This window comes from Malaclemys terrapin, chromosome 4 (assembly GCF_027887155.1).
Source record: "Malaclemys terrapin pileata isolate rMalTer1 chromosome 4, rMalTer1.hap1, whole genome shotgun sequence".
Lineage (NCBI taxonomy): Eukaryota > Metazoa > Chordata > Testudines > Emydidae > Malaclemys > Malaclemys terrapin.
The window spans coordinates 111,150,119-111,177,944 of NC_071508.1; the positions used below are offsets into that span (position 1 = coordinate 111,150,119).

Below are 27,826 nucleotides of genomic sequence, written 5' to 3' on the forward strand. Positions count from 1 at the left end.
CAGATCTGTGGAGGTACTGCCAGGGGGCAGCACCCAAGGTAAAGGGGCACCGGGGTCCGGGAGGGACACGGGGGCCAACGGCAGGCGGGGCACCGGCCAGCAGAGGGCACTCCAAGGCTGGAAAAGCTAATTCCCTGGATGACTAGCAGGAGCTGCCGCGCCAGTGAGTTGTCGCATTGCTACATGGTCATTTTGGAGACACTGTTCATCCCATTTCTATGGTAATGGCACCACTTGACAGCTCCACATTGTACCGCATCTTAAAGCGGACGTGATGAGCTTTCTAATGATGTATGAAGTGTGTGAGTGTAGATAGGGTACATTAAGTTGACCAAACCAGTGGTGTTGGCTGCGTGTCTAATTCCAGGTACTACCACAGAACAAGCAGAGAAATGCCAATCTGGTGAAGAGGAGGTCTCCTGTGCCTTCTGGTGGGGAAGAAAGACTGCAGACAGTTTAGAGAGAAGCCTCTTGGAGCTCTTCTTCCTGGACTCTTTGAGGAAGAAGGGGCAGCTTGTTCTCCCTTAACCGTGATCCCTGGGATTTTAGATAAATTCATGAGGCAGTTTGTTACCTTACGCAGCCAGCCAGGGCAGGAGCTGCTGTCAGCATTGCTGTCCCCCATGGCCTCTGTTGCACTGATCCAGCCCCCCATTCCACGATCTGCTTCCATGGTTCCCCGAAAGCCTCCACTTGGATCAGGGGTTTCAAATTCCCGTTCATTTTCCTCCTCCTCTCCACCAGTTGTGGAACTCTGAGCCACTGGCAGACAAGAAAGAGAAGCAGCAACCTTACACATTTCACTGGCTCTGCCTGTTCAGGGAATGCAGCAGGTGCTGGATCCCAGATGAGGCAGAAAAAAGAGAAGGGGAGGTTATCCCCCTGGAAGCTACTTTAACTGCAGAACCCTGAGGGTGAATGTATTTGCCTGGACTGTGTCTCCTTCCAGTTATGTAATTCATAAAACACCATGCAACCCTCCCCAAAAGTGACCCTCTGCCACACAATCTTGCTTCCTGGCCCTATCTCTCCCAACCCAAAAGTCCCTGGAGTGACTCCAAGATACGTAACCACCTCCTCATCCACCAAGCTGCCTCCTGTTACATAAAGGGACACTGATGACAAATGCCTAGACTGATCAGAAAGAAGAGTTGACTGTTTCCCCTCCTCCCCCCACCCCCACACACTATCTCCTTGTCTTCATATCTGTAGATACCCATCCAGTCCCACCACCTCCACAAGCATCCAGTCCAATCCTATCAGCCTGCCCTGCCATCCTAGCCCTCGTAACACAGTCTGTTTGAAAGTTAATGAGGTCATTGCCACTTTGGTGAGAGTTATTGAACCACTGGCACCCCAAGCTAAGCTAACTAGACACAGACCCCACAATGTCCAGCTCTCCCGCCAACAAGCCTCTGACCTTGCCCTGCTTCAGTCCATCCAAAATGTTTCTGCCAAAGGTGCCCCCTCCAGCAGCTGTCATCATATCACCTCCCCACTCACCTCCCTCTATTGATTTCCTCTTGCCTTCCACATCAAGTTCAAGCGTCTCATGTTAAAGGCCCCACACAGCTCAGCTCCTGCCTCCATCTCTTCCTACTCCTCTCCCATGCTGTTCGGATCCTTTCCCTTAGGCTTGGCCCTTCCTCATCTTGTGCACTAGTTGGCCTCCCTCTTTTTATTCAAAGCCCCTCACATTCTTCTTTGAGGCCTTTCAAAGACAGAACTGAAACCCTGTGATAGGACTAACTGCATCCACTCTCACGGTGCATTGGTGCAAGGGCCATGTCTGAAAAAATACAGAGGCCTGAGCCAGCTGGACACCGATACCATAATTCACACCTAGATACCATGGTGACTGGATAAAATAATAGAACCACCCTGCACAGACCATGAGCTTCCTTGTCTGCACTCAATCTGCAAGCCCCCTGATGGGCGGGGACTTCAACATGGAGTATACAGATGAGGTTTACATTTCAGGTGCTTGGCTCTCACATTTGTTATCTCCAGGGCCTCCTGCAAGGACCTGAGGTCTTTGCACCTCAGAAATTTCAGGTGTTCTAGTTTTCTCAGATCTCACACTTCTAGGGGGTTTGAGTGGGCTGAAACCTGGTTTGGTTAATAAGGACTGGTTTTGCTTGCACCTAAGCAGACAAAAGGGTGTCACTGTGCTAATTGGAGGCAAATAACCTCCTATCATGCTCCTCACAGATACTACAATACTGGAGAGGGAGGCAGTCAGCTGGCCCCAGTAGGGAAGGAGACCAGGAAGCCCAGTGCAGACAGGAAGCAGTGACAGTGGGATGGGTAATGACTGGCTCTGAAAGCCCTTTGAAATGACTCTGCACATGTCTGAACCTTTCCAATGTGCATCAAAGCTGCTGCTGCCCAGGAACCCCAGCTGTGGAGTGACCCGCATGGCTTTTACCCAGGGCTGATTACTCACCAGTACCGATGGACAAGCCACTACTGTTGGATCGGATGGTTTTGGAATTCAGCACCTTTTCTATGGAAAGAAAGAATATCCCTTCGGTAAAGGGGCTCTCACAAAGGTGGTACAAATCAAAACAGGACAAAACCAGTGTTCCAGTACTGGGACTGATATGGACTTGCCAGTGAGTTCCCTCAGAATGATCTTGACCCTCTCTCCCAGGAAGCCCATGTTAGTGAGTACTGAGTTATCACCACAAATGTCCTTGAAACAGCCTCTGTCCCTGAATCACACTCACCAACAATGAGAATGGTGTGCCAGCCGCGGCAGGACAGATCTGGAACGTGATGCAGAGACCCAAAAATGGGCCGAGGCCATGAAGTACAAATATCAGAGCCATGAGCTCTCTCTGTCGGTGTCATTGCCAGACGTCCATTCCCACCATTGCCCCAGGCAAAGATATGGTTATCTAGGAAAAAACTGATCCATCAGCCTGAACTTAGAAACACCTCATTACCCTTCCAGGGGCCCCACCACACCTCACTTCTTTCCCATAGCTACTCCGGTTCAAGACAGACAGGGCGTCTAGTCCACCTGCTACCAACTAGCCATTGGAAGGCTACAATTGTGTGTAGTGAAGTCTAGCAGCCAGTCTCCAGCCCACCACTTGGTACCCTATGGACAGCATTAGCTAAAGCTTTGTGCTGCCCTGCCCCACTGATATGGCACCAATCTGGGAAAATTTCCCTTTTCCAGTCACAGCCTTTTAAAGCCTGACTGTGCCAGGGCTAACTGCAAAGACGGCAGCCTTTCTGTGCTGCCCTGAATGGCACAAGATACAGGAAATGCTTCCATTGCTAGATGGAAGCCAAATGTCTGAAACTATTCTGCAGACCCAGCCCACAGGAGGAGTCCACTGCAGCCCCACAAATGCCCACTCACCATCAGTAGCAGCTATGGTGAATTCATCTCCACATGAAACCCTGATCACCTGCTTACCCCCAAGGGGGCCTCCCAGCAGGTTAATTCCCAGATGCTTCTTATAGTCACCAACACCCAGCTGTCCACACTTGTTGGAGCCGAAGGTCAGCAAGCGTCCCCGCTCTGAGAGGAGGAATGAGGAGAGTCATGGTAGGTACCCAAGACAGGAAGCAGCCATGCACGCAGAGAGAATTACTAGCAATAACCCATGACCAAAAAGGAATCTGCTAGGAACTTGGTCATGCTGGAAGGGGGCTATTAGCCAGTGAGAATTGCTTCAACCCAAGAAAATCCCCCAGCCATTCAAATATCATTTGCTTCCCACCTCTGACTCTGGATCCCGTGACTCCTCCCAGTCCCGTAACTGAGGTGCTCTGGCAGGGGGAACCTGATCAGGTTCTAAAGCTGAACGTCAGCCTTTCCCAAGGTATTGTCCTTTCCATGCACGAGCCTCTCCTCCCTTTAGGAGGGCTGAACCGAGCTCTGATATTGCTGCTGCTGAACAACGTGAAATTCATGCCTGCTCCAGGAACTGACAGCCAGTGGCAAAGGGAGCTGAGACCCTATCTAAAACCTTCAGTGCCCAAGGGTCAGTACTCGGCTCACAATCACTGGATGGGGCTTCATGAGCTTCTACTTTGCTCAGTGGAGCTGAAATGAAATGGAATAGAGCTGATTTAAAGGACCAGCACAAATGGTATCCTACTAACTCCGAACACAGCATACAAGCCAGTGACATGTACAGTGAAAGCCTATCCCTGGGGACTACAACTAGCTCCTCTAACTGGGAGTGGGGAAGTGGAGCCATTCCCCAACACCACTTGAACTGTGAGTAGGTCTCACCATCTATGGAAGCTGTGTGCGTCTTTCCTGGGGCAATGGTGCGGATCTTGTAGAAGGAGAGCTGCTTAGCCAGAGTAAGGGAAGTGGTGTAGGGAACTTCATAGTAGGTCTGAAGGAAGAGACCAGACATAATCATGTAAAGCCCAGAGCCAGTACCCCAGGGGCACACACATCATGCACATTCACCAGCCAAGATCTATCTATGCAAGTCTTGGGTAGAGGACAGTGCTGGGTCTACCAGCCCTGCAAGAAGGCAGGCAATTCCTGCCAGGCTCAGATTCCACTTACGTTATATGAGTGCCCCAGATGCAGCTAACATGCTGTTTTAGCACCACAGAAGTGAACTGAACCCACTGGCAGATGTGAGGCTGGGGAATGATTTGCCTCTCATCATACTAGCAGGTGCGTTAGGATTTCCCTTCCCCCTGCAGTTCTGAGCTGGGATCCAGCGGATGGACGTATCCCATGTGATGGATTCCTTGCCATTGTTGGGGGACCTCTGCTTCCCCATCTTCTAGGAAACCCTGGGAGCAGGCACAGGAGCACCAGATGCACTCACATCATGGTTGATGATCCCAGACGTGCATTGGTTCAGGCCCAGTTTGTTGAACTCGTTGAGTCCACATGCCAGCACTTTGCCCGTCTGGGTCAGCAGGAAAGTTCCATCACAGCCACACTGGACTGAGACAATGTTCAAGGTCTTTGGAACATCCACCTAGATTGAAAACACAAATGCCAGGAATCAAGTCCTCACAGATATGGAGCAGAAGCCAGGGACCAAACCTAGAACACAGGAAATACCTGACTGGATCAAAGAAGTGGTTCATCTAGTCTAGGTCCTATTCCTGACAATGTAGTGAGTGGGGGAAAATGATCACAGTAAACATTTTAGCCATGCAAACTTGCTGATTCCATGTGAGGTTCCAGAGTGCCTCACAGTCTTCTCTACTATTGACTAACCTACATAATTTTGTGTAATCTGCAAAATTTAACCCCCCTCTGTTCATCCACCTGTTCTGATCATTAATAAATACATCAAGTAACACTTGGAGCCTCCAAGTAAACTTCTTGCCATGAAGAAAATTGATAAATTATCCTATCCTTTGTTTTCCGTCTCTTAGCTGGTTTCTAACCCATGATAGAACTTTACCTCTCACTCCTTTTGGGAGGGATTTTATATGGCTTTCCAATAATCTTTGGCAAGTTATATCAACTCATTTTCCTTTTGCCATTATTTTGTGAAACACTCAAAGAATTCCAGTAGGTTAGAGAAGTGCAATTTTCCTCTGTAGATCTGGGGCATGGAATTTGGTACTGACTAATAGTTCAGGAAGCTCTTCTCCTACGGGACTTTCTTGTCAAGTTCATCACTTGCCATTGTCTCTGCAAGGAAGTCTCAGAGCAGTGAAGTTGGAAGTCACAAGGCACAGGGAGCACCCTAGCTTGGCCATTTTGAGAGCTATATTTCCCGTCTCAGACAGACTGATAGCTGCCATTAGATCTAGTGCCAGTGATTGGTGAAGGGAATAAGTGAATATGGAATCATCAAAACTCTGCAGTGCCCTGGGAAAAACAAACTCAGGCAGCAAATTTTTGAAAACAGTGACTCATTTGGGCCCAGATTAATGCCCGAGAGGTGTTTCGGAAGGAGGCAGCTGGAGTTTTACCTTCTGAGGGGTGTAGTGATCCTCTTCCGAATCCAAACCCAGACGCCCTGTGTCAGCAGAGAGACTATGGTGAGAAACAGGCATGCACAATCTTCCCATGGCTGAGAGGCCTGTCCCTGGGACGTGCTCTTGTCCTTCCCCACTCCTAGCAGAATCCCCCAAAGACAGGAACCCTGCTTCTGGGAAAACAGTGCTGCTTTCCAGTCATCAGGGTAACCCCTTCAAGGACAAAGTGCACTGCTCCAGTTCACAGGGAAATCTCCGTCCCAAAGGCAGAGTACCTGGGGAAACCACCCTACCTCCTAATTTCCTAGTAAAATCCCAAAGGTTCATTCCTCATCTCTCAATCTAAGTTGGAAAGAAAACCCCATGAACGACTAGGTGATTTTTGGCCTCCAAAGGCTGGTCCACACTAACCCCCCACTTCGAACTAAAATACACAACTTCAGCTACATGAATAACGTAGCTGAAGTCGAAGTATCTTAGTTCGAACTTACCGCGGGTCCACACGCGGCAGGCAGACTCCCCCGTCAACTCTGTGTACTCCTCTCGCGGAGCAGGAGTAGCGGCGTCGACGGTGAGCACTTCCGGGATCAATCCGGGATCGATTTATCGCGTCTAGACAAGACGCGATAAATCGATCCCAGAAGATCGATTGCTTACTGCCGGACCCGGAGGTAAGTATAGACGTACCCTAAGATGCCCTAGGCAGCCCTCATCCATTTTCTGCTTTATAACACTGCATCGTAGCCACCATCCTGCCAGTTGCGAGTAAGAGTGGATGCGTTTCCATTCCCTCTCAGGGTCATACTGTGTCTGACCTCCCTAGGCCTCCAAAGCTTGGAACAGGTTCCAGAAAGAGGACGTGGCATGACTGCACATACCATATTCCCCACAGCCCCACGAGTAGACCTCTCTGTTTCTGGTCAGAACAGCCACGTGATTATCTCCACAGGAGACCTGCTCCACAGGGTTGCTGAGGAAGAAGTTCAGCTGCAGGGGGTCCAGGACCTCAGAGCCAAATGCCTTGTCAACACCCATGCAGCCATAATAATCCGAGCCAAAGGCATACATCTGGCCTTCATCTGCATGGAAGAAGGAGCAAACTCAGTCGCACACGGAACTTGCATCAGGCTGCCTATTAGCCTCCCATGGAGTGGCCAAAAGAGCCTGATGCCTCATCCCTCATCTTTAATACAAAGGAGTGGCCCCAGGAGACTATAAAGTCTTTGCCTGAAATGTAACCTAGTTGTTCATATTAAGATGGATCATTGCACGCTGGGACCTGCAGGCCTCTTGTTTGAGAAGCTCAGAGAAAGCCAAAGTGTAGCCTTTCCCCTGGTAAAGCTGCTCTGCTGATCTGGTCTTGGAGGCAGACTGGTCCACTGTGCAGCAGACCCAGGTCTCTCCTCATGCCACCCAGTCTCTCACCTGTGATGCAAACGGTAAAGTCATCCCCACAGGACACCTGGTGGATAGCCTTCCCCTGCAACTTCTCCACACGCTTTGGCTGCCGGTATGAAGCTCTGTCTCCATGCCCCAGCTGGCCATGCAGCTTTGTGCCCCCCTGCATATTCTGTAATACATAGAAGCCTGGTAAAGATGCATGTCCAGAGCTCAGGGGGATACTGTCAGTATCCTTGAAGCCTGAGACTGAGGAGGTAAGGAGAAAACAGCAAGGGAAAGCGTTTTAGTACCCTATCCTAGGGAAGGGGCTGGTCTCTCAGTGCGGTATGATACCAAACACCACTTAAATGCCACGTTGGGCTTTCAGTTAGTTTTAATTATGCCCTTAGGAGGAACAATCATAGGTTTCAAGCCACCAGCTGATGGCCAGAGGAGTTAGGAAGGAATGCCTCTCCTTTCCCATGCCTACCCAAATGGACAGATGCATTATATGGCTAAGGCCCTGTGTAATCTGTGATGCTGCAGAACTGTGTGCAAGGATCTTAGCTTTCATTATTAGATACACTGCTAATGCTTATAGGTGCAAAGAAATCCTTAAGCATGTGAAACAAGTGTCACAGATGCAGCAATGTCTGCCTGAGTCTGCAGACAGACTGAAACAATAGCTCTGAGAATCTTGAACTTCCCCTTTCATCTTGATGGATTGTTGATGCTGAAACCTAAATATGACAATTAGTGTCAACAATGTTAATGATCTCACTGATGGTTTTAGTAGTGAATGTGTTTGTTCCACAATCACCAGCTGCCTCCCTCCCCAAGAGACCTATCCCCTACTCAATGATCAACATTTCCTGCTCCTCCTCTTCCCCTCTGAACAGGTTCTATGCTGCAGTTGTGTGTGGTCAATACAAAAATCTGCAGAACGCTGAAAATGTAGGTGTAGGATACATTTGTTTAGTTTAATACCAAAGCAACAGAGGAAACAAAAGTGAATTATTTTAAAATTCACTATAAAACTCAATTTTTCCATTCACCTTAAGCTGCTGCAGTCTCCAGCTTGGTCACTGAAAGAAGGGGCCCTTGCTGCAGAATTTGGAAACAGCCTGCTGCAGAGTACTCAGAGTCCTACCTATATCCAGCCAGGCCATAGTTCCTGCACTCAGCACATGACTCCTGCATTCTCATTCCATGTGGTCTCTGTAAACCTTTCTCTAAAAATAGATACAGGCCAATGGAATAGTACAAGACTGACACTGCACTTCCAGATAGGGGAGGGAAAGAAAGGGTACTTGGCTCAGGGCATCATGCCACAGTCCCTAACTTACCACCCTTTGGTGTGCTGCAATTCTGGGTAACATCAGCAGCACTTCAACACCTGACTCCACAGCAGATCACTTCCCCCCACCCCCTCCCCATCATAAAAAAAAAATATATTTGAGAGGTTTAGGTTAGCACCCAAAGGGGCTGCCTCCAACCATTTCCGCTACTTCAACCAATCCCCAAACTTGCCTACATTTCATCTCTCTCTTTCCTGAGCTTCCATTCTCCTGTTTCTAACAGACTGATAAACTGACCTATGGCTGGATACTCTAACTTTTACATCTTCTATCCCTGGCCTCCTTGCCTTCCCAAGTTCTTTCTGCTTGGCTCACTTACCACCCAGGTGTAGAGCTCCTTCTCCACTGTCACCACAGCAAAGTGAGTGTTTCCGGCACACACCTGGCGCGCACTGCAGCCACTTTTGATGACATCCAGCTTCTGGGGGGTGGACTTCCCACCCCCCCAAACATACACTTCACTAGTGCGCGAAGTCACCACTGCAATTGGTGTCTCACTGACAGTGCTCGACCTGTATAAGACCCCCCAGAACACAAATGCTCTTAGTATGAAGCTATGAGCACTGTCAACACTGTTCAACCCAAATCCTTTCTTCTGGTCCCCACACAGGAGAAGCTAAAAGAGAATTGGACTGCTTGCGTCTGAGCTGCAGCTCTTCACAAACATTAATGGATTTTTCTTTATAAAAATTCTTCTCTCTTCAGAGACTGTGATGTCTGGAGTATTCTAAATATGCTCAGAAGCACAGCTGGGTGAGCACTACAGAAAAAGGAGCCTCCAACAATCATTCAAATAAAAACCAGAATCCAATCGGATGACATTTAGAATACTGACATGACAGTTGGTATTTGTCAAATGTGAAGGTCTCATGAGTACTCATGAAAAAATGCTCAAAAAGCGAAAGATTCACAAATAATCACGCAAACATACACAAAGGAACACATGGCCATCTCAATCTCCAGTTTCCCTTCAACAGAATTTCAGACATCCAATCAGGGAACAAAAACACGCTACATAACTTAGGTGACCAGTCACTCCACAAACAACACAACACAAAACGGAAGCCGCAGTCAAAGCAAGTAGTTTGTGAACAGCACGTGGACTGAAACAGGATCAAACACAGAGCTGAGCCAATGCTTTCAAATAATCAATTTGTGAAAATCAAACTGTTTGATAATTCGCCAGCAGAAAAACAGCTACATTTATTGCAGAAACTATTTGCTACAAATTAGCTCATTAGCTGCGATTAAAGGAGAATTTATACACATACTGTTTTATGAAAAACAGTCACAAAATTCAAATGAATAGCCCAATTCCTCACTCGCAGCCTGGTGCCTGTGAGCAGTGATTATGATGTCGTGGCGTGCCCGAAGACTGTTATGAATACCACCACACCTCACCTCTTTTTTTAAAAAAATAAATAAATAAAAATATCTAGTCCTCCTCATTTTCAAAAGCCTCAAAGTGGAAACTAGTCTCTAGAAATGTGAGTCTGTCATGGGATTTAACTTAAAAACTATGGGTTATTTGTTGTAATTTTCACTGTTCCACCACTCCTCAATTAATTGAGCTCATCTCCGCACCTCAACCATAGCTAACTTGAGTTACCGCTCCAGTACTGTTTTTGAGTTATCTGAGCATAAGACACTCTCCTTCACCCAAACTTCACACACACAAAGAATTCTGCAACAAAAACTTCATTAGGGCTGAGTTAGGGTTCAGAATTTATCACCCTCAAAAGGCTGCTAACAGAACTTTTATAGAAAATTGCACACTTCAAAGATCAGAAAATACCAACGTTAGCTTTGCCCCCTTATCAACACTCACTCAGTGTCAGTTAGCTGCATGTTATCTGCCAATAATTATGGGGCCCCTTCAAGCAAATGACTTATCTCAGAGACAGAATGATCCACCTAACACTCTCCCCACATGTAGTAGAAACTCCCACCTTTGCACTTGAGACGAGCCTGAAAAGAAGGGGTCAGATTATAGCCTCATACACTGATGAGCATACAATTGCCCCCTCCCTGAGTTTCTAGCATTTAAAGTTTTTCTAACTATAACACTCCATTAAGGATGTCACAGCCTCATCTCTAACATTCTCAGCAAAATTTCTAGGTAGGGAGCTATTCTCTACAAATTTCTCTTTAAATACATGCTCAAATCATTACCTTGGTCGTTTGGTTGGCCCATTAAGCAGAGTGACTTTCTCCTCCATCTCCCTGCCACAGGGGGGAAAAAAGGAAAAAGAAAAAAAAGAAACACATTATAGAAAATAGTAACTACATATTACTACAGCCCAAACACCTTACAGACTCGACAAACTGACAAGCCATACACAGGGATTACTTTCCCTTCAAATGAAATGCTGCTCCTTCTGGGGTGGACCACGGCAGCTATTTACACATCCTACAGCAATACATATGATTAGTGCAGAAGTAACGCACCACAGAGCTAACAAACTCTCGTGGGAATTAAGGGACACAAAAGGAATATACCAGAGCCAGAATTTGGCGATGATGATGAAGCTTACACCCCAACTTTTGTGAAAAGTACCACTGGATCTTTAATGACCACAAGTGAACAGGATCTGGATTTTAAATCTCATCCTAAGATGGAATGTTCAGCAAGACAACAGCCAGGAGCATCATTCTGGGGGTTGCATACCAACGAAAAGCACCTTTAAGCAAGGAAATAAATCTACCACCAGGGTGGCCAAAGGGTAACTCAAACAGTCTAACAGCATGGCCCACAGCCACCCTCATCTTACATGAAGGAGTAGGTAGGTTACGTCTCTGCCAGGCCACTTAGAACACCATGAAGCAGCACATCTTGGGACTTGACTTGCAGTCTCTGTGGGCTGCCCCGCTGCACTGAAGATGAGGGTGGGCAAATAGTCAAGCACAGTCCTCAGGCTCCTGGTAAGTTGCCAACATGGTCTTTAGTGCAGCTAAGTGTGGGCACTCACTGAAATAGGGCATTTTCATCACAACTCTGCAGGGAAGGCTAAGGGGAAAAGTGCTGGACTGGGCTTATTACATGAGATACAGGAGATAAAAGGGCTTTTATAATGATCTTACAAGTGCCTGAGTGCTGCTATGTGTTCCCAAAGGTCTAACTTGAATGTCAGTAGCTAGGATCCCTCTAAGGAGTCTCAGAGAAACGCACAAGAGTTCTCAGCATATCAGCTGTTAGGCCGAAGAGGCAGATGGGCACTCCCCAGCCCCCATGCTCCCACCGGTACGCAGGTTAATTAAAAGGCACCAGCAAGGCTTTCTCTTGCCTGAATAGCAGCAATCCACTCCCCTCTCTTGAAAAAGGTAGAGTCTATTTCAAGGTGTGCCTCCTAGCAGCCAGAAATCAATCTAAGGGCTGAATTCGGGAAGCATCAGAATTATTAGTTTGCTCTAAGGTCCCTCCTGACCCCTACAGCCCATCTATGTCCAAGGTGAGAACATTTGGCTACCTCCTGCGTTTGCTGAGAAGAACATGTTCAAGCAGCTCATCGGCAGTTGGCCTCTTCTCAGGATCCTGAAAGAGGTGAGCAAGAGGTCACTCCTAAGGAAAGTCTACAGTGAAATCTTGGGATAGAATAGCTCATTCCAGCCCCCACTGGTCTCCTTCTCTCATGCCCTGCTTGCCTTCAGAAAGGCAAGCGGTCAAACAGAAATGAACCAAAGGGCCATCATGTCTCTGGACAGCACAGGGTTAAATGCCCGATATTCAAACTGGGGGCTCCCACACTCCAAAGATGTGTGCAATTTAACTGCCTCCAAGAAGCACGTGCTCTGAGGGCAACAAGAACATTAAGCCAAAAGGCATAGCCCAGAGAGCTGGAGCCAGAGGTGGAGCCAGGACAGATCATGCTGGGAAGATGCTTCCATATCTATCATGCTGATAGGCCTGCTGATAAATGTGAAAACCTCAGCCTCTAACCATCCCCCAACATACAGCATCAGAAAAAAATCCAGCACCCCCCCCAAATCCCATGGAGCTGGAAAGGCATCCAGATAGGAAGTTTTCAGAGAACAAGAGGAAGCAGATGTCACTCTCACTGACACACCAGGCTGCACAGGTAGCTGCATGTGGGAATCTGTCTGCACCTACATACCCCACTCTGAAATACACATCTCAGCAGTCACCCACTGCTCTGGAGCTGCAGGACTTAGGCAATGGGCAGAAGATCTGAAGAGAAAATTAATCTTCCCAACCTGATCGAGGCAGGAGTGCACCATCTGGATCAGCTCCAGGGAATAGACACTGGAATCAACCTCCATAGCCCGATTTCCCTGTACAATCTTCACACACAGGTTTAGGGGATTCTAGGGAGAAAACAATGACCAGTTGTAAAGGAGCTGAGCTGAATTGGACTGTGGGCCCAATGGGGAGGCATGCTGCAGGCCTCTGATGTTTATCATCTCTTTCTCTGACTGGGTACTCAACATGTCCCCACTCCTCTCAGCTGCTACTAGGTGCTGCAGCAACCTAGTCACCTCCCCTGCAGAATGCTACCTCTTCCAGACAGCCTTTCCAAGCTAGGGTTTGGTGGCAACACCAAGCTTCTCTCCAAATGAGGCAATGAGGGAGAGGATGGGCTCCTCCCTGTATGTCAGGCTCCATCAGTGTACAGAAGCTCCCCAGCTCTGAAGATACCACGCAGGCACTCATGTACTGGATTCTAGGCACCACTGACAATGTAAAGTCAGAAAAGGACAGTGATTTGACATGGCCCCATAGCTGGTACAGAACATATCACAGCCATACCATGCCAGTTGGCTGCCTGGCTGCATTCCCCACATGGCCACACTACACTAGCTGGGAGCTTTATTCACCCACCCACAAGTGCCAGCCAGCCAGCCATGCTCCCCACATAGCTGAGTGGTAACTCCCAGCTGTGCCAGTCAGCCACAATCCTCACATAATTAAGCCGTGGAACAAGACAACATAATTAAATCCTAGGAGGTTCAGAGATTACAAACTCTCACAAGAGGATGCTGTATTGTGAAACTCCCAACTACCAGCATAAGATTTATGAAAGTGGGGGGAGAGAAGAGAGATGGGACTTGGTTGCACAGCCAATTAATGAAGTCCTGCTTTGGTCAAAAGGGAATGTTTCCCTTCAAACATTGCTACATATCAGGACCGTCTGCATTCCCTGTGTGTGCGAGGTCTCAGGTTGCGGGGAGGATCAAAGAGTATCAGCAAAGCTGGGCAGGAAAAGTTTGCCCATATTACTTCCAGCTCTCGGTTGTACTCTCAGACCCTCATGTTCATAAATACTCAAATTATTAGCCGCCATGAAGGAATAAAAATAAAAGTTAGAAAAGCTACAGGACAAGCAGAGACACTGTGACAATAACAGACAGCATATTCAATTTATCCCACAGTCTATGGACTTACTGTAGCATCAAAGGTTCTCTTCAGGGTGAGAAGTTCAAAGACAACACAGCCCACAGCCCAGATATCAGATTTGAAGTTGTATTTCACCCCCTGGCAGAGCTCTGGGGACATGTAGTATGGAGTTCCCACCAGCTGAACAACAAAAGCAGAAAATCTTCACACACATTCCACCCAGACCCACCATAATTACTACGGGCCCATCAGTGTTTCCATTGCAAACCCTAATTTTCTAATGTTTACAGAAAACCCAAGGTACCCAAGCTGCTCAGACTCTGATGTAGCACATAGTGGAAGTTAGGACTTCAGGAGAGGGACCTATAGCCCCACCTCACCATTCACCACCTTGCAGATGAGAGCAAACAGGACTACAAAGCAGGTGATGACAACATATCAGGCCCAGCCATCCATTTCTCCTCACCCTCCAAGTAGTCTTGGGAAGGTGAGGGGCAAGGAATCTGACAAAGCATGTGAAAGCAGCTGCCAGCTCACAGCTGGTGAGCAGTTCTGTCTGACTGTGGGATGTTAGCAGACAAAAGCTGCTCTGTTTCAGAACGAAGAGGAAAGTTTTCAGGATGAGGAAGCCAAAAAGCCGGCCTGAGTCCCATCTGGAAGACTTCCGCTGCAGGACTGGACTTTCCTCAACAATGGAACCTATATTTTGGTTAAGTGCAGAAGCCATCATGAACACCACATGAAAGATGAACAGCTCAAAATCACAATGAGAAACTGAGAACGAACATGACAAGTGGTGTAAGTGGGAAGAAGCTTCCAGCTGAATAGGCTCTTCCCCTTAGCAATGAGTCAGACTAACCACTGTGGAATGAAATTGAAAGAAATGAGAATAGATCATGTCTTTAGGAAGAGGGGGATATTTATAATCCTCTTTATGCAAACTGTCTCAGCAACAGACCCTGGGACTGGTAGGCTAGGCTGGGAGAATGGGCAGTTATGTCACAAATGAGGTAGGCTTTCATTAGTCTTTGCTAGAATCTTACCAGAGGCCTGTGAGAACATTCACAGGGCTATTTCAATCCCTTCTTACTCTATCATCCACTATCCATTTTCCCTTAAGCTGGGTGGTAGTTATACAACTCCACGAACTCTAGTCACACAGTCAAATACCAACTTCAGCACAGTCAGCATGTATTTATTGTCACCCTCAGAGACCTCAAAAGTGTCAGAATGAATTTTGCTCAAACTATCCACCAGCCAAAAAGGAGGGGGCAAGAAAAAGAGAGAGACACTCCTTTGAACAAAAAAATCAAGCATGGAAATTCTCAGTACAAAAGATGAATTTCTAAATGTTATGTGAGGAAAATGGGTTATAACTGAAATGGTTTTGCTATAGCAGGAGCTACTAGGGCAAACTACAGTAACCCTAAGTTCCCATTTGTTATGGAGCTCTGTAATAGTAGTGCTGATGTTCTGGAAGGAAGTTTTCAAAGGAATGAAGCATCCTAGCAAAACACCAACAGCTGCATTAAATTTAACAATCAAGCCTTAGGGGGAAAAAGTGTGTGTTGGCAGGTGTCCTAACCTATAAAATCCTTAACAGGTTGGTATTCAGAGCAGTCTCCAATTCCAAGCCTACTAATCACCACAGGAACAATGGAGCTGGGAGATCGTATACTGGAGGGAGAAGAGGAGAGCTTCTTCAACAGAACTGTATTGGATGTTCCAGGACAATGTGCTCCAAACACCTGTGCTACATCGAAGTCTGAGCAGCTTGGTGCTTTGAGTTTTGTGAGAGAAGACTGATGTGTCTCTCTCCTCCCGACCACCCCCACTATTCCCTGCAACACATAGCTCCCGTTCACCCTCCCCCTCCTGTCCCATTAAACCATTAGTATTGCAGAAGCCCGGTGTGCCCCAAAAATGCTGGAAGAACCTGTGAACTTTAAAGAAAAGCTTTTTTCCTGGGGGGAGGGTCATATCCAGGGAACCCCTTGGTCAAATGACCCCAAATGTGGATCACAAACCCTACCCTGCATCCCCATAAGACACAGCAAATTTCAAGACAATATGGACAGGCATGCAGATTTTGGAACACATAGGAAAATCATCCTTTAAACAGAATAATCTTCTCAATCCTAACTGTAGCAGAGCTGCTGCTCCACTATAATATTTATGTAATTAATCATCAGCAACTGCTTTTCTATATGCAGAGCCCCAACGCAGGATAATCCTAAAAGCACAGGAGGTGCAGAGAGGTGTGATGATCTCAGATGAATGAGAACACCCTATGGAGATTAACACAGCCTGAAACAATAACTCAGAGATGTGTTAATTGCTCCATTCATCAGTGAGTGTTTCCATCTCCTGCCCTAGCACTGGAGAGCCTGTCATACGCATCAAGCATGACTGTTCTCAACTCCTCACCTGTGTCAGCAGAGTCGTCTTAGTTCTGTTCCCAGCTCCCCCCAAAAGCGTAGGGCTTCTCCAGATCCTGGCTCACATAGGGTATGTCTACACAGCAAAGAAAAAGCTGTGGCTGGCCTGTGCCAGCTGACTCAGGCTCATGGGGCTCAGGCTGTTTCATTGCTGTGCAGAATTCCAGGCTCAAGTTGGAGCCCAGGCTCTAGGACCCTCAGAGCCTGGAAATCTACACAGCAATGAAACAGCCTTGCAGCCCAAGTTGGCTGGCATGGGCCAGCTGAAGATTTGTCTTTGCTATATAGACATACCCATTGGCGTCAGAGAGATGGACTCAGATTCACTCCCCCACTAGAGGAGCGGGCACCTCCAGCTCACATGAAAAGGTAGGGAGGGGCTCAGGGACTGCCAGAAAGGCAAGCCCCCTCCAGAACCTGACTCAAGAGTGGATCAGGGAAGCAGGATCAGACCTGAAAGGTGGGCAGAGTCTTCCAAGGACCCTGGCACATCCCCAGAGGCAAGGCCCTCCATATCCTAGCTCCTGTGAAGGGTGCATACATACAGAAGGGGAGAATGTAGTATAGGCACTGACTCCGTGGGTGCTCCAGGGCTGGAGCACCCATGGGGCCACCGGCAGCCAAGCTCCCCGCCCCACCTCACCTCCGCCTCCTCCCGAGCGCACCACGTCCCCGCGTTTCCTCCCAGCGCTTGCTGCCACAAAACAGCTGTTTCGTGGTGTAACAAGCTCTGGGAGGGAGGGAGGAGGAGCAGGAACATGGTGCATGCAGGGGAGGAGGCAGGGAAGAGGCGGGACCGGGATTTGAGGAAGGGGTTGGAAGAGGGGCAGGGACTTTGGGAAAGGGGTTGGAAGGGGGGCAGGGTATGGGTGGAGTTGAGGCAGAGGCGGGTCAAGCACCCAGAAGCGCCAGCAGAAGTCAGCGCCTATGGAATGTAGGACTGACCAGAGTTGCTGACCAGCGCCCCTGCCTCTGTTCTCCTCTAGTCCTCCTGCCATTTATCCCCATGTCTCCTTCCCAGAGTCCCTCCCCCTCACCTGAGTACCCAAGTCCCTCTCTACTCCCCTACCACCCAGCTTCATTTATCCCTTCTCCATAATCCCCTTCCATTTGATGCAGCCTCACATCCCTATTCCTCCACCCACTAAAAAGCACTACCCCTGCCAGCAAGCATTCACATGTCTAATTTTTTTTCTTTAAAACAAAAATCCTTTGATTACGTTGCCCCAAAATTGCTCTGCTACAATATACTCACAGTCTCAGCCATGGAGTACTCAGAGTTCAGCTTCTTTGCCAACCCATAGTCTCCCAACTTAATCAGGTTTGCCTTGGTGAGGAAGATATTTAATGTCTTTATATCTCTGGTGAGAAAAAGCGAGAGAAGTGTCATATGAAGCTGAAGTACTTGAGTGTGTTTCTGCTCATCAGGATTTGGAGTGAACTTGTTGCCTTCCTTTTTCTGTTAGCCCTGAATGGCGTCTCTCACTGTACCAGACTTGATTAGCATTTCTTCAGGCATGGAAAGCCTAGTGTTGCAATCACTGACAGAGCTTCTCATCCCCTAGTCCCAGGGCAGTAATCACCTTAGCTGCCTTTGATCATATATGCACAAACAGAAAGAGTCAGGAACATTCGTCCTTCAGAGCCCAATGTACAGACTATGGTTCTTTCTCCTGTGAACCACAGTGAAGACCATTAAAGACAGTTTTATTTTTCCATTTTCAGAAATGGGCCAATCCCAAGCATATGAACCCATGGAAAATTCTTAACAAAATAAAACACAGTGTTAAACCAACCCAATCCTAGAACTTAGCTGTTAAATATAACAGCCCTCTGCCTCACTCTTAGGCAGAGGTGCTGGAACTAGGGGTGCTGCCACATCCCCTGGCTTGAAGTGGTTTCCATTATATACAGGGTTTACAGTTTGGTTCAATGTCTCTAAGCACCTGCACTATACAAATTGTTCCAGCACCCCTGGCCTTAGGCAAAGGCCTTTGGGAAGAGATGAGCTTTACACTAAACTCTTAAGGTTAGGAGACTTAAGTATGAAAGAATGTGAATCCAGAGCTTTAAGCCCCTCACTGAAAACATAGTCCCCCAGACACATTATTTTATATTTAGAGTTCTACAGATCAACATCAGCACCTGGAATTGTGAAGAAGCCGCCACTGCAGTCCATGGAGCACTGGTGTGATGTGGTTAGCCCACATGAGTAATGATGCAGATTCACACACTGATCTGATGCTGGGATATTATTGCAGATGGGGACAGTGTTCTCCACTAGTGATTACCTCCAACCTGCCTGATTTAGGAAATAAATTTGTTTTGTGCTTCAAGTCAGAGGTTGGTTTATTCCCTTATTGATATTTACCTTTTCACTCAATCAGTAGGCTCCAATGGCTGCAGCACGGGCTACATAGAGCAATTCTTTTCTAGTTCATTGTGCAAAATCAGCAATGCAGTTTCTAACCTAAACTTGTGAGATGAGCTAGCATTTAATGCCAAAGCACCCAGATAAGCCCTGAGCAGGGAAGCTTCCCAAAGGAACACCAAACAAGTATGACAGATTTCCCCTCTCCCCATGCCTCCTGCTAGCCTGGGGTATGCTGCTTCAGAAGTAGGAGCGCAGAAATTTTCAAATGGGTTTGGCCCTCAGACACATGAATCCACTTTCACCCGAGCTTTGTTACATTAGACACCTACCTGTGAAGGATTCCAGCTCTATGGATACAGCTCACGGCTGATGCAATCTGAAATAGGTACCACACTACCATCTGTAGAGGAAGGAACAAAGGTCACATGAGGTCCAAAAATTACACACACCATTGTCCTGGCAAGCTACAGTAAGAGAACCTGGTGACCATCAGCAAGGAATATCCTGGCTGGAGGCTCCTTTAGGGAGAGGTCTTCTTCATTCCCCTGGAAATCTCCCAATTTGGGGATCCTTATAAGAGGGAACCTCCATAAGATAATTTTGTGTCAGTGATCTTCAAAGTGCACTGTGACACGTGCTATAGGAATTGGTAACTTACCAGTAAAAAATAATTAGGAGTGGCAGCTAATGATCTTCTGAGGGAATTTGGGGTGGGGTGGGGTGAGTCTTTGCAACCGCCAACTTGGACCATTTTATCTTCACAAGACTCACAAATTCTTCAAGTTTATTTTATGAGCTGCGCAAATGTGAGAATCTTAATACAAAGTGGGAGAAGGAAGCAGTGAGAATGTGGGAGCTAATGAGAAAAGAACAGTACAAATTAACAGGTATGGCCCAGGAAAAAGGTCCAGTCAGACAGGTTCATTAAGTAATCAGTGAATGAGTCGTATTTGGACTAGATCCCATGGAAGGCCAAAACAGAGAAATGAGCAGAGTGATAGTCAGACGGGAATGCAGAAAAGGAAATCTTAGAGCAAAATCTCAGCTGAGACTGTAAAGCAGCCACAGCCACTGATTCTCCCTCCATTATTCCACGCATGATATAAAAGGCTTCCTGATGCCTCATAACTGCTTATGATGCCCAAAAGGAGAGGCAGGACTAAAGCCCAAAGGATACAAGGAGAGACCCCTGACAAGAATAGAGGTGAGCTAACGCTACGGGAAGGAGCATGGTATAAACACCCAGATAACTATATAAGTTCAAGTAGTGCTGAAACCAGCACCACTGCTATCCTCAAACAGCCCAAATTACCTCTTCCTCAAACAACTTGTCTTTCTGCCGCAGGATCTTATCGTAGAGGTTCCCCCCTGCAATTAAAAGTGAGAGAGAGAAGCACATCTTAGTTAGTGATGGTAAACGTTCTGCAGATGTATCATCGGCAACCCAGTTAGGAATCTCCTGGACTGTTGCAGCCTGTTCAGAAGTAGCTCTCCCTTTGTAATCTTCACTTACACTCTGCAGTGTCTCACACAAACAAGTTCTTCTTCAGAATGCAAACCCCTTTCCTCTAACAGGGAAATTGGCACATCTAAGGCGAGAAAGGGATTATTCTCTCTCAGCACCACCTTCAATTTGTTCTAAAAGATGTATATGAAAGAACAGCCAGTCCCTTATGTAACAGTGTTTCCTAGAATGGGCAGACCTTTATACCCTGTACAGGAAATCAGACTAGACTGCCCAGCAGAGCACAGCAAAAAACTCAACACAAAATAAAAAGAATTACAACCATTGCAGAAAAATCCCCAAGAGCAGCAGTGATTACATCCCCATCTTCTCTGTCCATGCAAGCCCCATTATCTAAGTTTGTGATCATCAAATGCCCTGATGAAAGATATACCGTGTGAAATGGACAATCCAACAAGAGCAGAAGCCTTAATCAGTAATCACAATCTCTGTCTTCAGGCTGCCTAGCAATTCCAGTAGGGTGAGTTGAAGATCTAGGAAAGCTAAAAGGAATGAACAAATGGACTGCAGCAAGCAGTGAGCAAGAAAATACTCCCTACCAAGCCAGCAGCTTACTGTCAAGTCCCAAGTCTCCTCTGATTACACCCTGCACCATTTTAGTCCTCAACAATCATCTACTCATGTTCCAGTGGTGATTATCATAGATGTAAGGGATGAAGGGACCCATTAGGCCCTCTTTTTCATTCCCATGGAGACAGCACAGCACATCCTGCAGTACATTCTCCAAGGCTTTGTCAAGTCTTAGGTGTTCCAAGTGCTGGTGATGGAATTCCTTTATATCCCTTGAGAGAGGGTTCTACAGATCTCCTTATAAGGAAGATTTTCCTAATATTCAATCTAAATTTCCCTTTGCTTAATTTCTTCCCATTCTTCCTAGTCATATGCAGGCTGCACGCAAACCTTTCCTCACTTTGCATTCACATCTTCTAAAATATTTTAAAACAATTTATCTTCCCCTTTAGTAATTTAAAAGACAAGCTTTTATATTTAGCTCTTTTCTTTCTTCACAAATCAAACTTCCTTTCCCCCCATCCCGCCTACCCCAAGACCTTTAATAATTTTTGTTGTTTTTTTTCTGAACTCCTTCCAATGTACCTGCATCTTTTTGGCACAGAACTGCCCAAGTATGAATGCTGTATCTCAGGTACAATATCTCCATGGTCATATGTAGGGAGACACTTTACCTCCCCACTTGGTTATGTGATGCCGCTGTGTGTATGCGAGCCAAAAAAAATCACATTAGCTTTTTTCTTTTCATATCAAATCATTGCAAACTCATGTCTAACTTGCTGCCAACTAACACACTGGGGTCTTTCTTGTTCATTCTTGTTCCCAGGTTTTTTCCCCTCCCATCAATTATGCTTGAGGTTATTTTCAACAAATGTATTAATTGGCATTCTTCCATGATGAATCCGGGTCTAGTTCCAGCTCTGCCACTATTGCTGTGTGACCTTATGCAAGTCACAACTTCCCTGTGTGTTAGCATCCCCCTCTGTAAAATGGGGATAATATTTAACTACGTTTGTAAATCCCTTCAGGATCCCTGGAAGAGAGGGGTTATATACTAATATTATTTTCTGTCCATATCATGGTTTTGGATCTCCATAGTATATTTGATAGTGTCTAGTTAAATCTTGCTTGAAAAATGAATATAAATTATTTTGGACTGAAACCTGGCTGAAAAACTGCAAACACAGAGCAACAATAAACTTCAAAAGCATCCTATTTTCAGAAGATGTCTAGTAGGGTTGTGAGTAACTGAAGTAGGCATGGTCTTATCTAACATATTCATTAGTTATCTGGAAGGAGGCAATGCATAAACATCTAATTACTGAAATTCACAGTTTATACTAAACTGAAACCCACCGCCAACACCAGAAATAAAACAAAGGGGCCTAGAGAAATGAGCAACATCTGATGCATTTCATTTTCCCACTATTGCGGTCTTCAGGGCTTATAATATTTTTCCAACACTGACTAGCCCAAACACTAAGCCCATTTGTTAGGTCAAAATTCAGCTGTGTCTTAAGACACACACCCTCCTCCTGGTCACCCCTAGTTGGTCCCTAATACTCCTGTCTACTGCAGGGTGAATTCTGAGCTCTCAACTCATACTGCCCCTTCCTACACCAAATAAATCAATTAATGCTGGTCTGCCCTCAAATAAAACAACTTAGAGAGAGTGTGCATGTGCACGCATGCGTGCACATGCATGTACATGGGGGGATGTAACCATTAATACCAGCCAGCCCTTCTCTGGCCCCTCAAATCAATTTATACTGGCCCCAAACCAGAGCCTCTGTCAGAGTGGCAAGAGGACTCACACAGTGGTGTCAGGGGGCTGTTTCCCTCCTCCTAGACCAGGGGTGGGCAAACTTTTTGGCCTGAGGGCCACATCGGGGTTCCGAAACTGTATGGTGGGCCGGGTAGGGAAGGCTGTGCCTCCCCAAACAACCTGGCCCCCGCCCCCTATCCGCCACCTCCCACTTTCTACTCCCCTCAGAACCCTCGACCCATTCAACCCCCCTCCCCGCTCCTTTTCCCCTGACCGCCCCCCCCGGGACCCCATCCCCTATCCAACCTCCCCTGCTCCCTGTCCCCTGACTGCCCCGCCCCCTATCCACACCCCCGCCCCCTGACAGGCCTCCCACTCCTGTCCAACCCTCCCTTTTCCCCATCCCCTGACCCCCCCCCCCAGAACCTCCACCCCATCCAACCGCCCCCTGACTGCCCCCTGGGATCCCCTGCCCCTTATCCAGTCCCCCCCGCTCCCCGCCCCCTTACCATGTTGCTCAGAGCACCAGGACTAGCAGCCGCACCGCCTGGCCAGAGCCAGCCACGCTACCGCGCAGTCTAAAAAACCAGGGCAGGCCGGCGACTCTCGCAGCCGCGCTGCCTGGCAGGAGCACGCAGCCCCGCCACCCAGAGCACTGGCGGCACAGCAAGCTGAGGCTGCGAGGGAGGGTGGACAGCAGGGGAGAGACCGAAGGCTAGCCTCCCTGGCTAGGAGATCAAGAGCCAGGCAGGAGGGTCCTGCGGGCACCGCAGTTTGCCCACCTCTGTCCTAGACTGACACCTCATCTCACCTAAAAACAAGGGCAGCGGACCTGAGGAGCAGCGAGGCCCTGGCCAGCATGAGAGCCAGTGATTATACACCCTCTGCCTGTCACCCTACCAAAGGGCTCTTGTACAAGTGCCTCCTCCTGCCAATATCCCCACAAGCAGAGAGCCCTGTGTGTGAGGCACCTTCAAAAAGCTGTGCATATGTGGAGTCCTCACCCTTCCTGTGGTGATGGTGGCAGCATGAGGGACCTTGCTCCCATACAAAATAATCTTCTGCTTGTGTGGCAGGTAGCGTTAGTGGAAGGCCCCAAGCACACACAGTCAACTGCTCAGGTGATTGGACTCCCCCACCACAGTGCCCCCTACTCCAGAGAGTGGAGGTAGTAGCTCCATCCAAAGCTCTCTGCTCCTAACAGCAGCAGCTGCACATTCTCTCTTCTCCCAACTGCCTTAACAGCAGTGATAGCCTGGGCCCTCCCCCCCCGTTGCCCCAACAGTGGTATCCACTGACCACCCCACCCCCAAAATGGGATCAATCTCTCTTCAGACTTCGGAAGTTATCATTGCATTGGTTTAAACTTGGCTCATGTTTGAAAGGTTCTCTCCACAACCATAATGGCTAGAAACATTTTTTTTCCAATGGAAGATGCAGATTCTACAAAAGCTGATGGCACTTGCCTAGAAAAGATTCCTGCTTACCCTGGACAGGAGGATTTTCAAGCCCCGGTTGTAACTCTAGCTAAAGAAAGGACTCATTTAAAAAGGTGCTGTGTCTTCTGGCCATATCCCTAAAACAGGGACATGTCCTGTACTGGCAGGAAGATGGAGCAGATGACCCGATAGGAGAACTGTGCAGAAAGACCTATGTACATGCTCAAATGTGGGAGATATATTTAGAGCTCTGTATTAACAATACCTCCACTTCTTTCAATGCTCCATCTGCTCACAATTCTCCAGAAACTGGTCAGTCTCTGGAACTACCTAGATTGATCACTTAGCTTCTCTTTTTGGCACCCTGCAACAGACCCACAATATCCCCTTCTCTAGCTATACTAGAAGATTTGGCTTTATGCCTCTTCTCTCTAGAAGATACTCAAGAAATACAGTTAATGCTCCAGCAGATTCTGCTCCAGAGCTGCACGGGACCTTCCCTTTTGCAGGTGGAACTGGAGATCTCACCATTACAGTATTCCAGCTCGATCAGCAGTGTGGTGTTATCCATGAAATGATTGTAGTAGGCAATGATGTTGTCATGCTGCAACAGAGCAAGGATAACTATTTCATTCAAAGCATCACGACGCTCTTTTTCTGACAGTCGGGTCAGATCCACCTCCTTCCACACCACAAGCGAGTCATCCTGAAACACAAAGACTCTTAATTAAAACATATTGCTGGGAAGGGTAAAGAACAACATGTACCCTTGAGTCAGGAAATTAAACCTCCATGCAAGGTAAACACACTTTCTCCCTCTTACAGATTTCAGTCAAAGCTTTTGCACAGAATTACTTTAAAGTTTCTCTATTTCTGAGGCTAAAAATCACTATATGTAGCTGTTTTTTCTAACTGGCCAGCATTCTCGTGTTTTAAAATAAATTAGGAACTTATCAAGGAAAGTGTTATAGGGGAATGGGAGGTTTTTGTTGCTTTTTGGTTATTGTTTTTTCTTGCAAAAACTCAAACACATTGTGCATTCCCCAGTAAAACAACAATTCTGCTATAATCCATTATTTTCCCAACAAGCATTAATATAGGGTATGGTGAAAGAGCATTGGCCCTCAGAAGCTCCTCGCTACTCCAGAGCCAGTTTATCCAGAGACTTGAAGAGCTACAGAGAATTGTAACAGTCTGCCCTTATACACCGACCCAATTGTAAAATTATACTGTCCATTCATTGGGTCATTCTGTCAATGCCTGGTGAAACATCATTGTTTGTCCCCAGCCATCCATGCTAGAATACCTAGTTGTCCCCTTCTTCCAGCAGAAGTAATAAATCCTAAAGACAATTTGATAATTGGAGTCAAGTGTTTCTCTCTGCCAGCAACAACAACAAAAAAATGGAATTTGGATGGATTTAATTGAAAGGGGAGAAGAGAGAGCTCTGGCTTCTGTGACTGAGTTTCCTCTGTTTTCACTGAGATTGTGAACATACTAAGAGCTTCAGTCAGCTCTGCTAGATGGCCTCATTTGTTATAACTGGTGAAAGCAGCAGAAAAGTTTGAGGTACATTAGTGGCAGGGATTCTTAATGCCACACTTTGAAAATCTGAGAGGGCAAAAGGTCAACGATACTCTAAGCAGCACTAGCCAGACTCCAGCTCAAAAAACCATCGCTTGACATTAGCATCTTCAGTAATCACTTGGGCTGCCAGCACCTCAATTCCTCTGCTTTCCTTTTCCAAACAATCAGCTTTCAGGCCTGGGTATGGCACAGAAATTGTACTGATATCTATGACAGAAGATATCTGCCTTACAATGGTACACATCCATAATAATTAGATCAATGATACCACTGACCAGGCGATGTGGCTGATGTGCATGCAGGCCCCTGCAGAAGCATATGGCACAACTTTGCAGTGGTTTAGCTCCTCTCTCTCAGGGATAACTCAGAGGCCGTTGTTAGAGAACTACTCTTTTCCCAAGGCCTCTCTCTGGAGTACCACAGTGGACTATCCTGCGATTCCTCCTGTTCAATGCCTATAGGAGACTTCTGCAGGAGTTGGATGCTTTGGGCGGTAATATCACACATTATACTGAAAATACTCAGCTCTATGGTTATTTCAACATACATCAGGCCACAGTTTCTCTGCCTTCCTAGTGCTCTACAGAGATTGGAAGTGAACTGGCCGAGGCTCACTGCGATGCCAGTTAGCAGAAGGGGTGTGGCCGGGGCCCATGCTGGTCCCCTGTCTAGGAGGCAGGCCCTGGCTTGGGCAAGACGGCTTGCAGTAGCGGGGCTTTATCAGCGGAGGCAGGGCGCGCAGGGTCCCTATCTCCAGCCACAGCTGATGGAGAGGCCGAAACCTCTCCCGCCGGTAGCAGCCTGGCCCAAGCCCACCATGCCCGCGTCGCCTCCATAGCGCAATGGGCTGGCGTGGGCCGCCGCTGTCTCTGCACGCGGCCCTGGCGGACTGGCCGCCTGCTGCCCGCGGACTCAGGGCCGCACCGGGGGAGCGCCCAGGCGCAGCCGGGGGCCGGATACGCCCTCAGGCCTGGGATCCTCGTGCCGGGGAGCCGCGGGCCGGGCGCAGCCGCTGGCGGTACCTCGGTCCGGCGGTAGAGCGTGGCCTCCCCGAAGGCGCCGCGGCCCAGGATGCGGATGGGGGCGTAGTGCAGCTCCTCCTGCTCGGCGCTCAGGCTGGGGCCCGCGCGGGGCCCGCCCCGGCCCGAGGACTCGCTGCCGAAGTCGGAGTTGATGGAGTCGCAGTGCCGCTCGTACTCGCCCAGGGACATGGTCCGGGCGGCTCGGCCCGCCGCAGGGCCGGGCACTCGCAGGAGAGGGGCGGCCCCGCTCGGGCAGGAGAGACCTGGAGCGTCCCTGGCTCCGCGCCCGCTCTATGTCGGACCCCTCCCTCACCGGCCTCCCCCAGGTCCCGCAGCCCCGACAGGCTCCATGTTGGCTCCCGCACGTCCCGGAACCGCTTCCGGCCGCCGCCGTGACCTGCGCGCTCCTGCTGCCCGGCGGGCACCCGCACGAGGGGGAGCCTGCGGGGGAGGGGGGTCCTGGGCAGGGCTCAGAGGGCGAGGGGCTGGGCAGGACTCCGAAGGGGGCTGTGTGGGGGAGCGCTCGGAGGGGGGCTCTGTAGGGGATCACTCGGGGGGACTGGGGCGTGGTCAGGGCTCTGTGAGGGAGCGCTCAGAGGGGGCTCTGTGGGGGATCACTCGGGGGCACTGGGGAGTGCTCAGAGGGGGCTCTGTGGGGGATCAGTCGCGGGGACTGGGGAGTGCTCAGAGGGGGCTCTGTGGGGGATCACTCGGGGGCACTGGGGAGTGCTCAGAGGGGGCTCTGTGGGGGATCAGTCGCGGGGACTGGGGAGTGCTCAGAGGGGGCTCTGTGGGGCTGGGCTGGGGGAGCATCGAGGGAGGCTCTGTGGGGGGAGCACTCGGGGCTCGGGAGCGCTCAGAGGGGGCTTTGTGGGGCTGGGGGAGCACTCCGGGGGGCTCTGCGATTGGGAAGCGAAGACAGCTGGGCCTGGTAGGGGATCTCTGTGGCCCGTGGGTAGTTTGGGGGTGGAGGGTTGCTGGAGTCCCGCTCTAGTTGGGGCTGTTTCTTTCTCCATCATTGCTTGTTCCTAGGCCCCGGGGGTTCTGCACCGGTCTCATTGAGGAGCCGCCTTCTTGCGAGGGAGCCTAGCCAGGCACCAGTGGTGTTGTGGGGAGGCCTGGCCAGGCAGGTGCTTCTCCACAAATC

The 27,826-nt window shown here is 48.5% G+C and overlaps 1 protein-coding gene across 2 annotated transcripts in view; it reads right to left on the minus strand.

The window, feature by feature from the left end:
• Window positions 1-27,114, minus strand: part of NEK9 (NIMA related kinase 9) — a 34,929-nt gene extending 7,815 nt beyond the window's left edge. Inside the window, exons 1-19 of one of the 2 annotated variants that reach the window (XM_054025383.1) lie at window positions 26,680-27,114; window positions 24,599-24,776; window positions 20,144-20,199; window positions 19,161-19,231; window positions 17,713-17,818; window positions 14,068-14,199; window positions 12,879-12,989; window positions 12,134-12,198; window positions 10,839-10,889; window positions 8,986-9,178; window positions 7,354-7,498; window positions 6,807-7,007; window positions 5,923-5,969; window positions 4,815-4,970; window positions 4,256-4,364; window positions 3,374-3,535; window positions 2,730-2,900; window positions 2,447-2,506; window positions 575-762 (exon numbers count right to left, since the gene is read on the minus strand). In XM_054025383.1, the coding sequence (XP_053881358.1) occupies window positions 575-762; window positions 2,447-2,506; window positions 2,730-2,900; window positions 3,374-3,535; window positions 4,256-4,364; window positions 4,815-4,970; window positions 5,923-5,969; window positions 6,807-7,007; window positions 7,354-7,498; window positions 8,986-9,178; window positions 10,839-10,889; window positions 12,134-12,198; window positions 12,879-12,989; window positions 14,068-14,199; window positions 17,713-17,818; window positions 19,161-19,231; window positions 20,144-20,199; window positions 24,599-24,776; window positions 26,680-26,868 (2,391 nt within the window). In that variant the 5' untranslated portion in view covers window positions 26,869-27,114. The remainder of the gene's footprint in view (window positions 1-574; window positions 763-2,446; window positions 2,507-2,729; window positions 2,901-3,373; window positions 3,536-4,255; window positions 4,365-4,814; window positions 4,971-5,922; window positions 5,970-6,806; window positions 7,008-7,353; window positions 7,499-8,985; window positions 9,179-10,838; window positions 10,890-12,133; window positions 12,199-12,878; window positions 12,990-14,067; window positions 14,200-17,712; window positions 17,819-19,160; window positions 19,232-20,143; window positions 20,200-24,598; window positions 24,777-26,679) is intronic. The other variant, XM_054025382.1, reaches the window with a different exon arrangement.
• Between the last annotated feature and the right edge of the window lie 712 nt (window positions 27,115-27,826).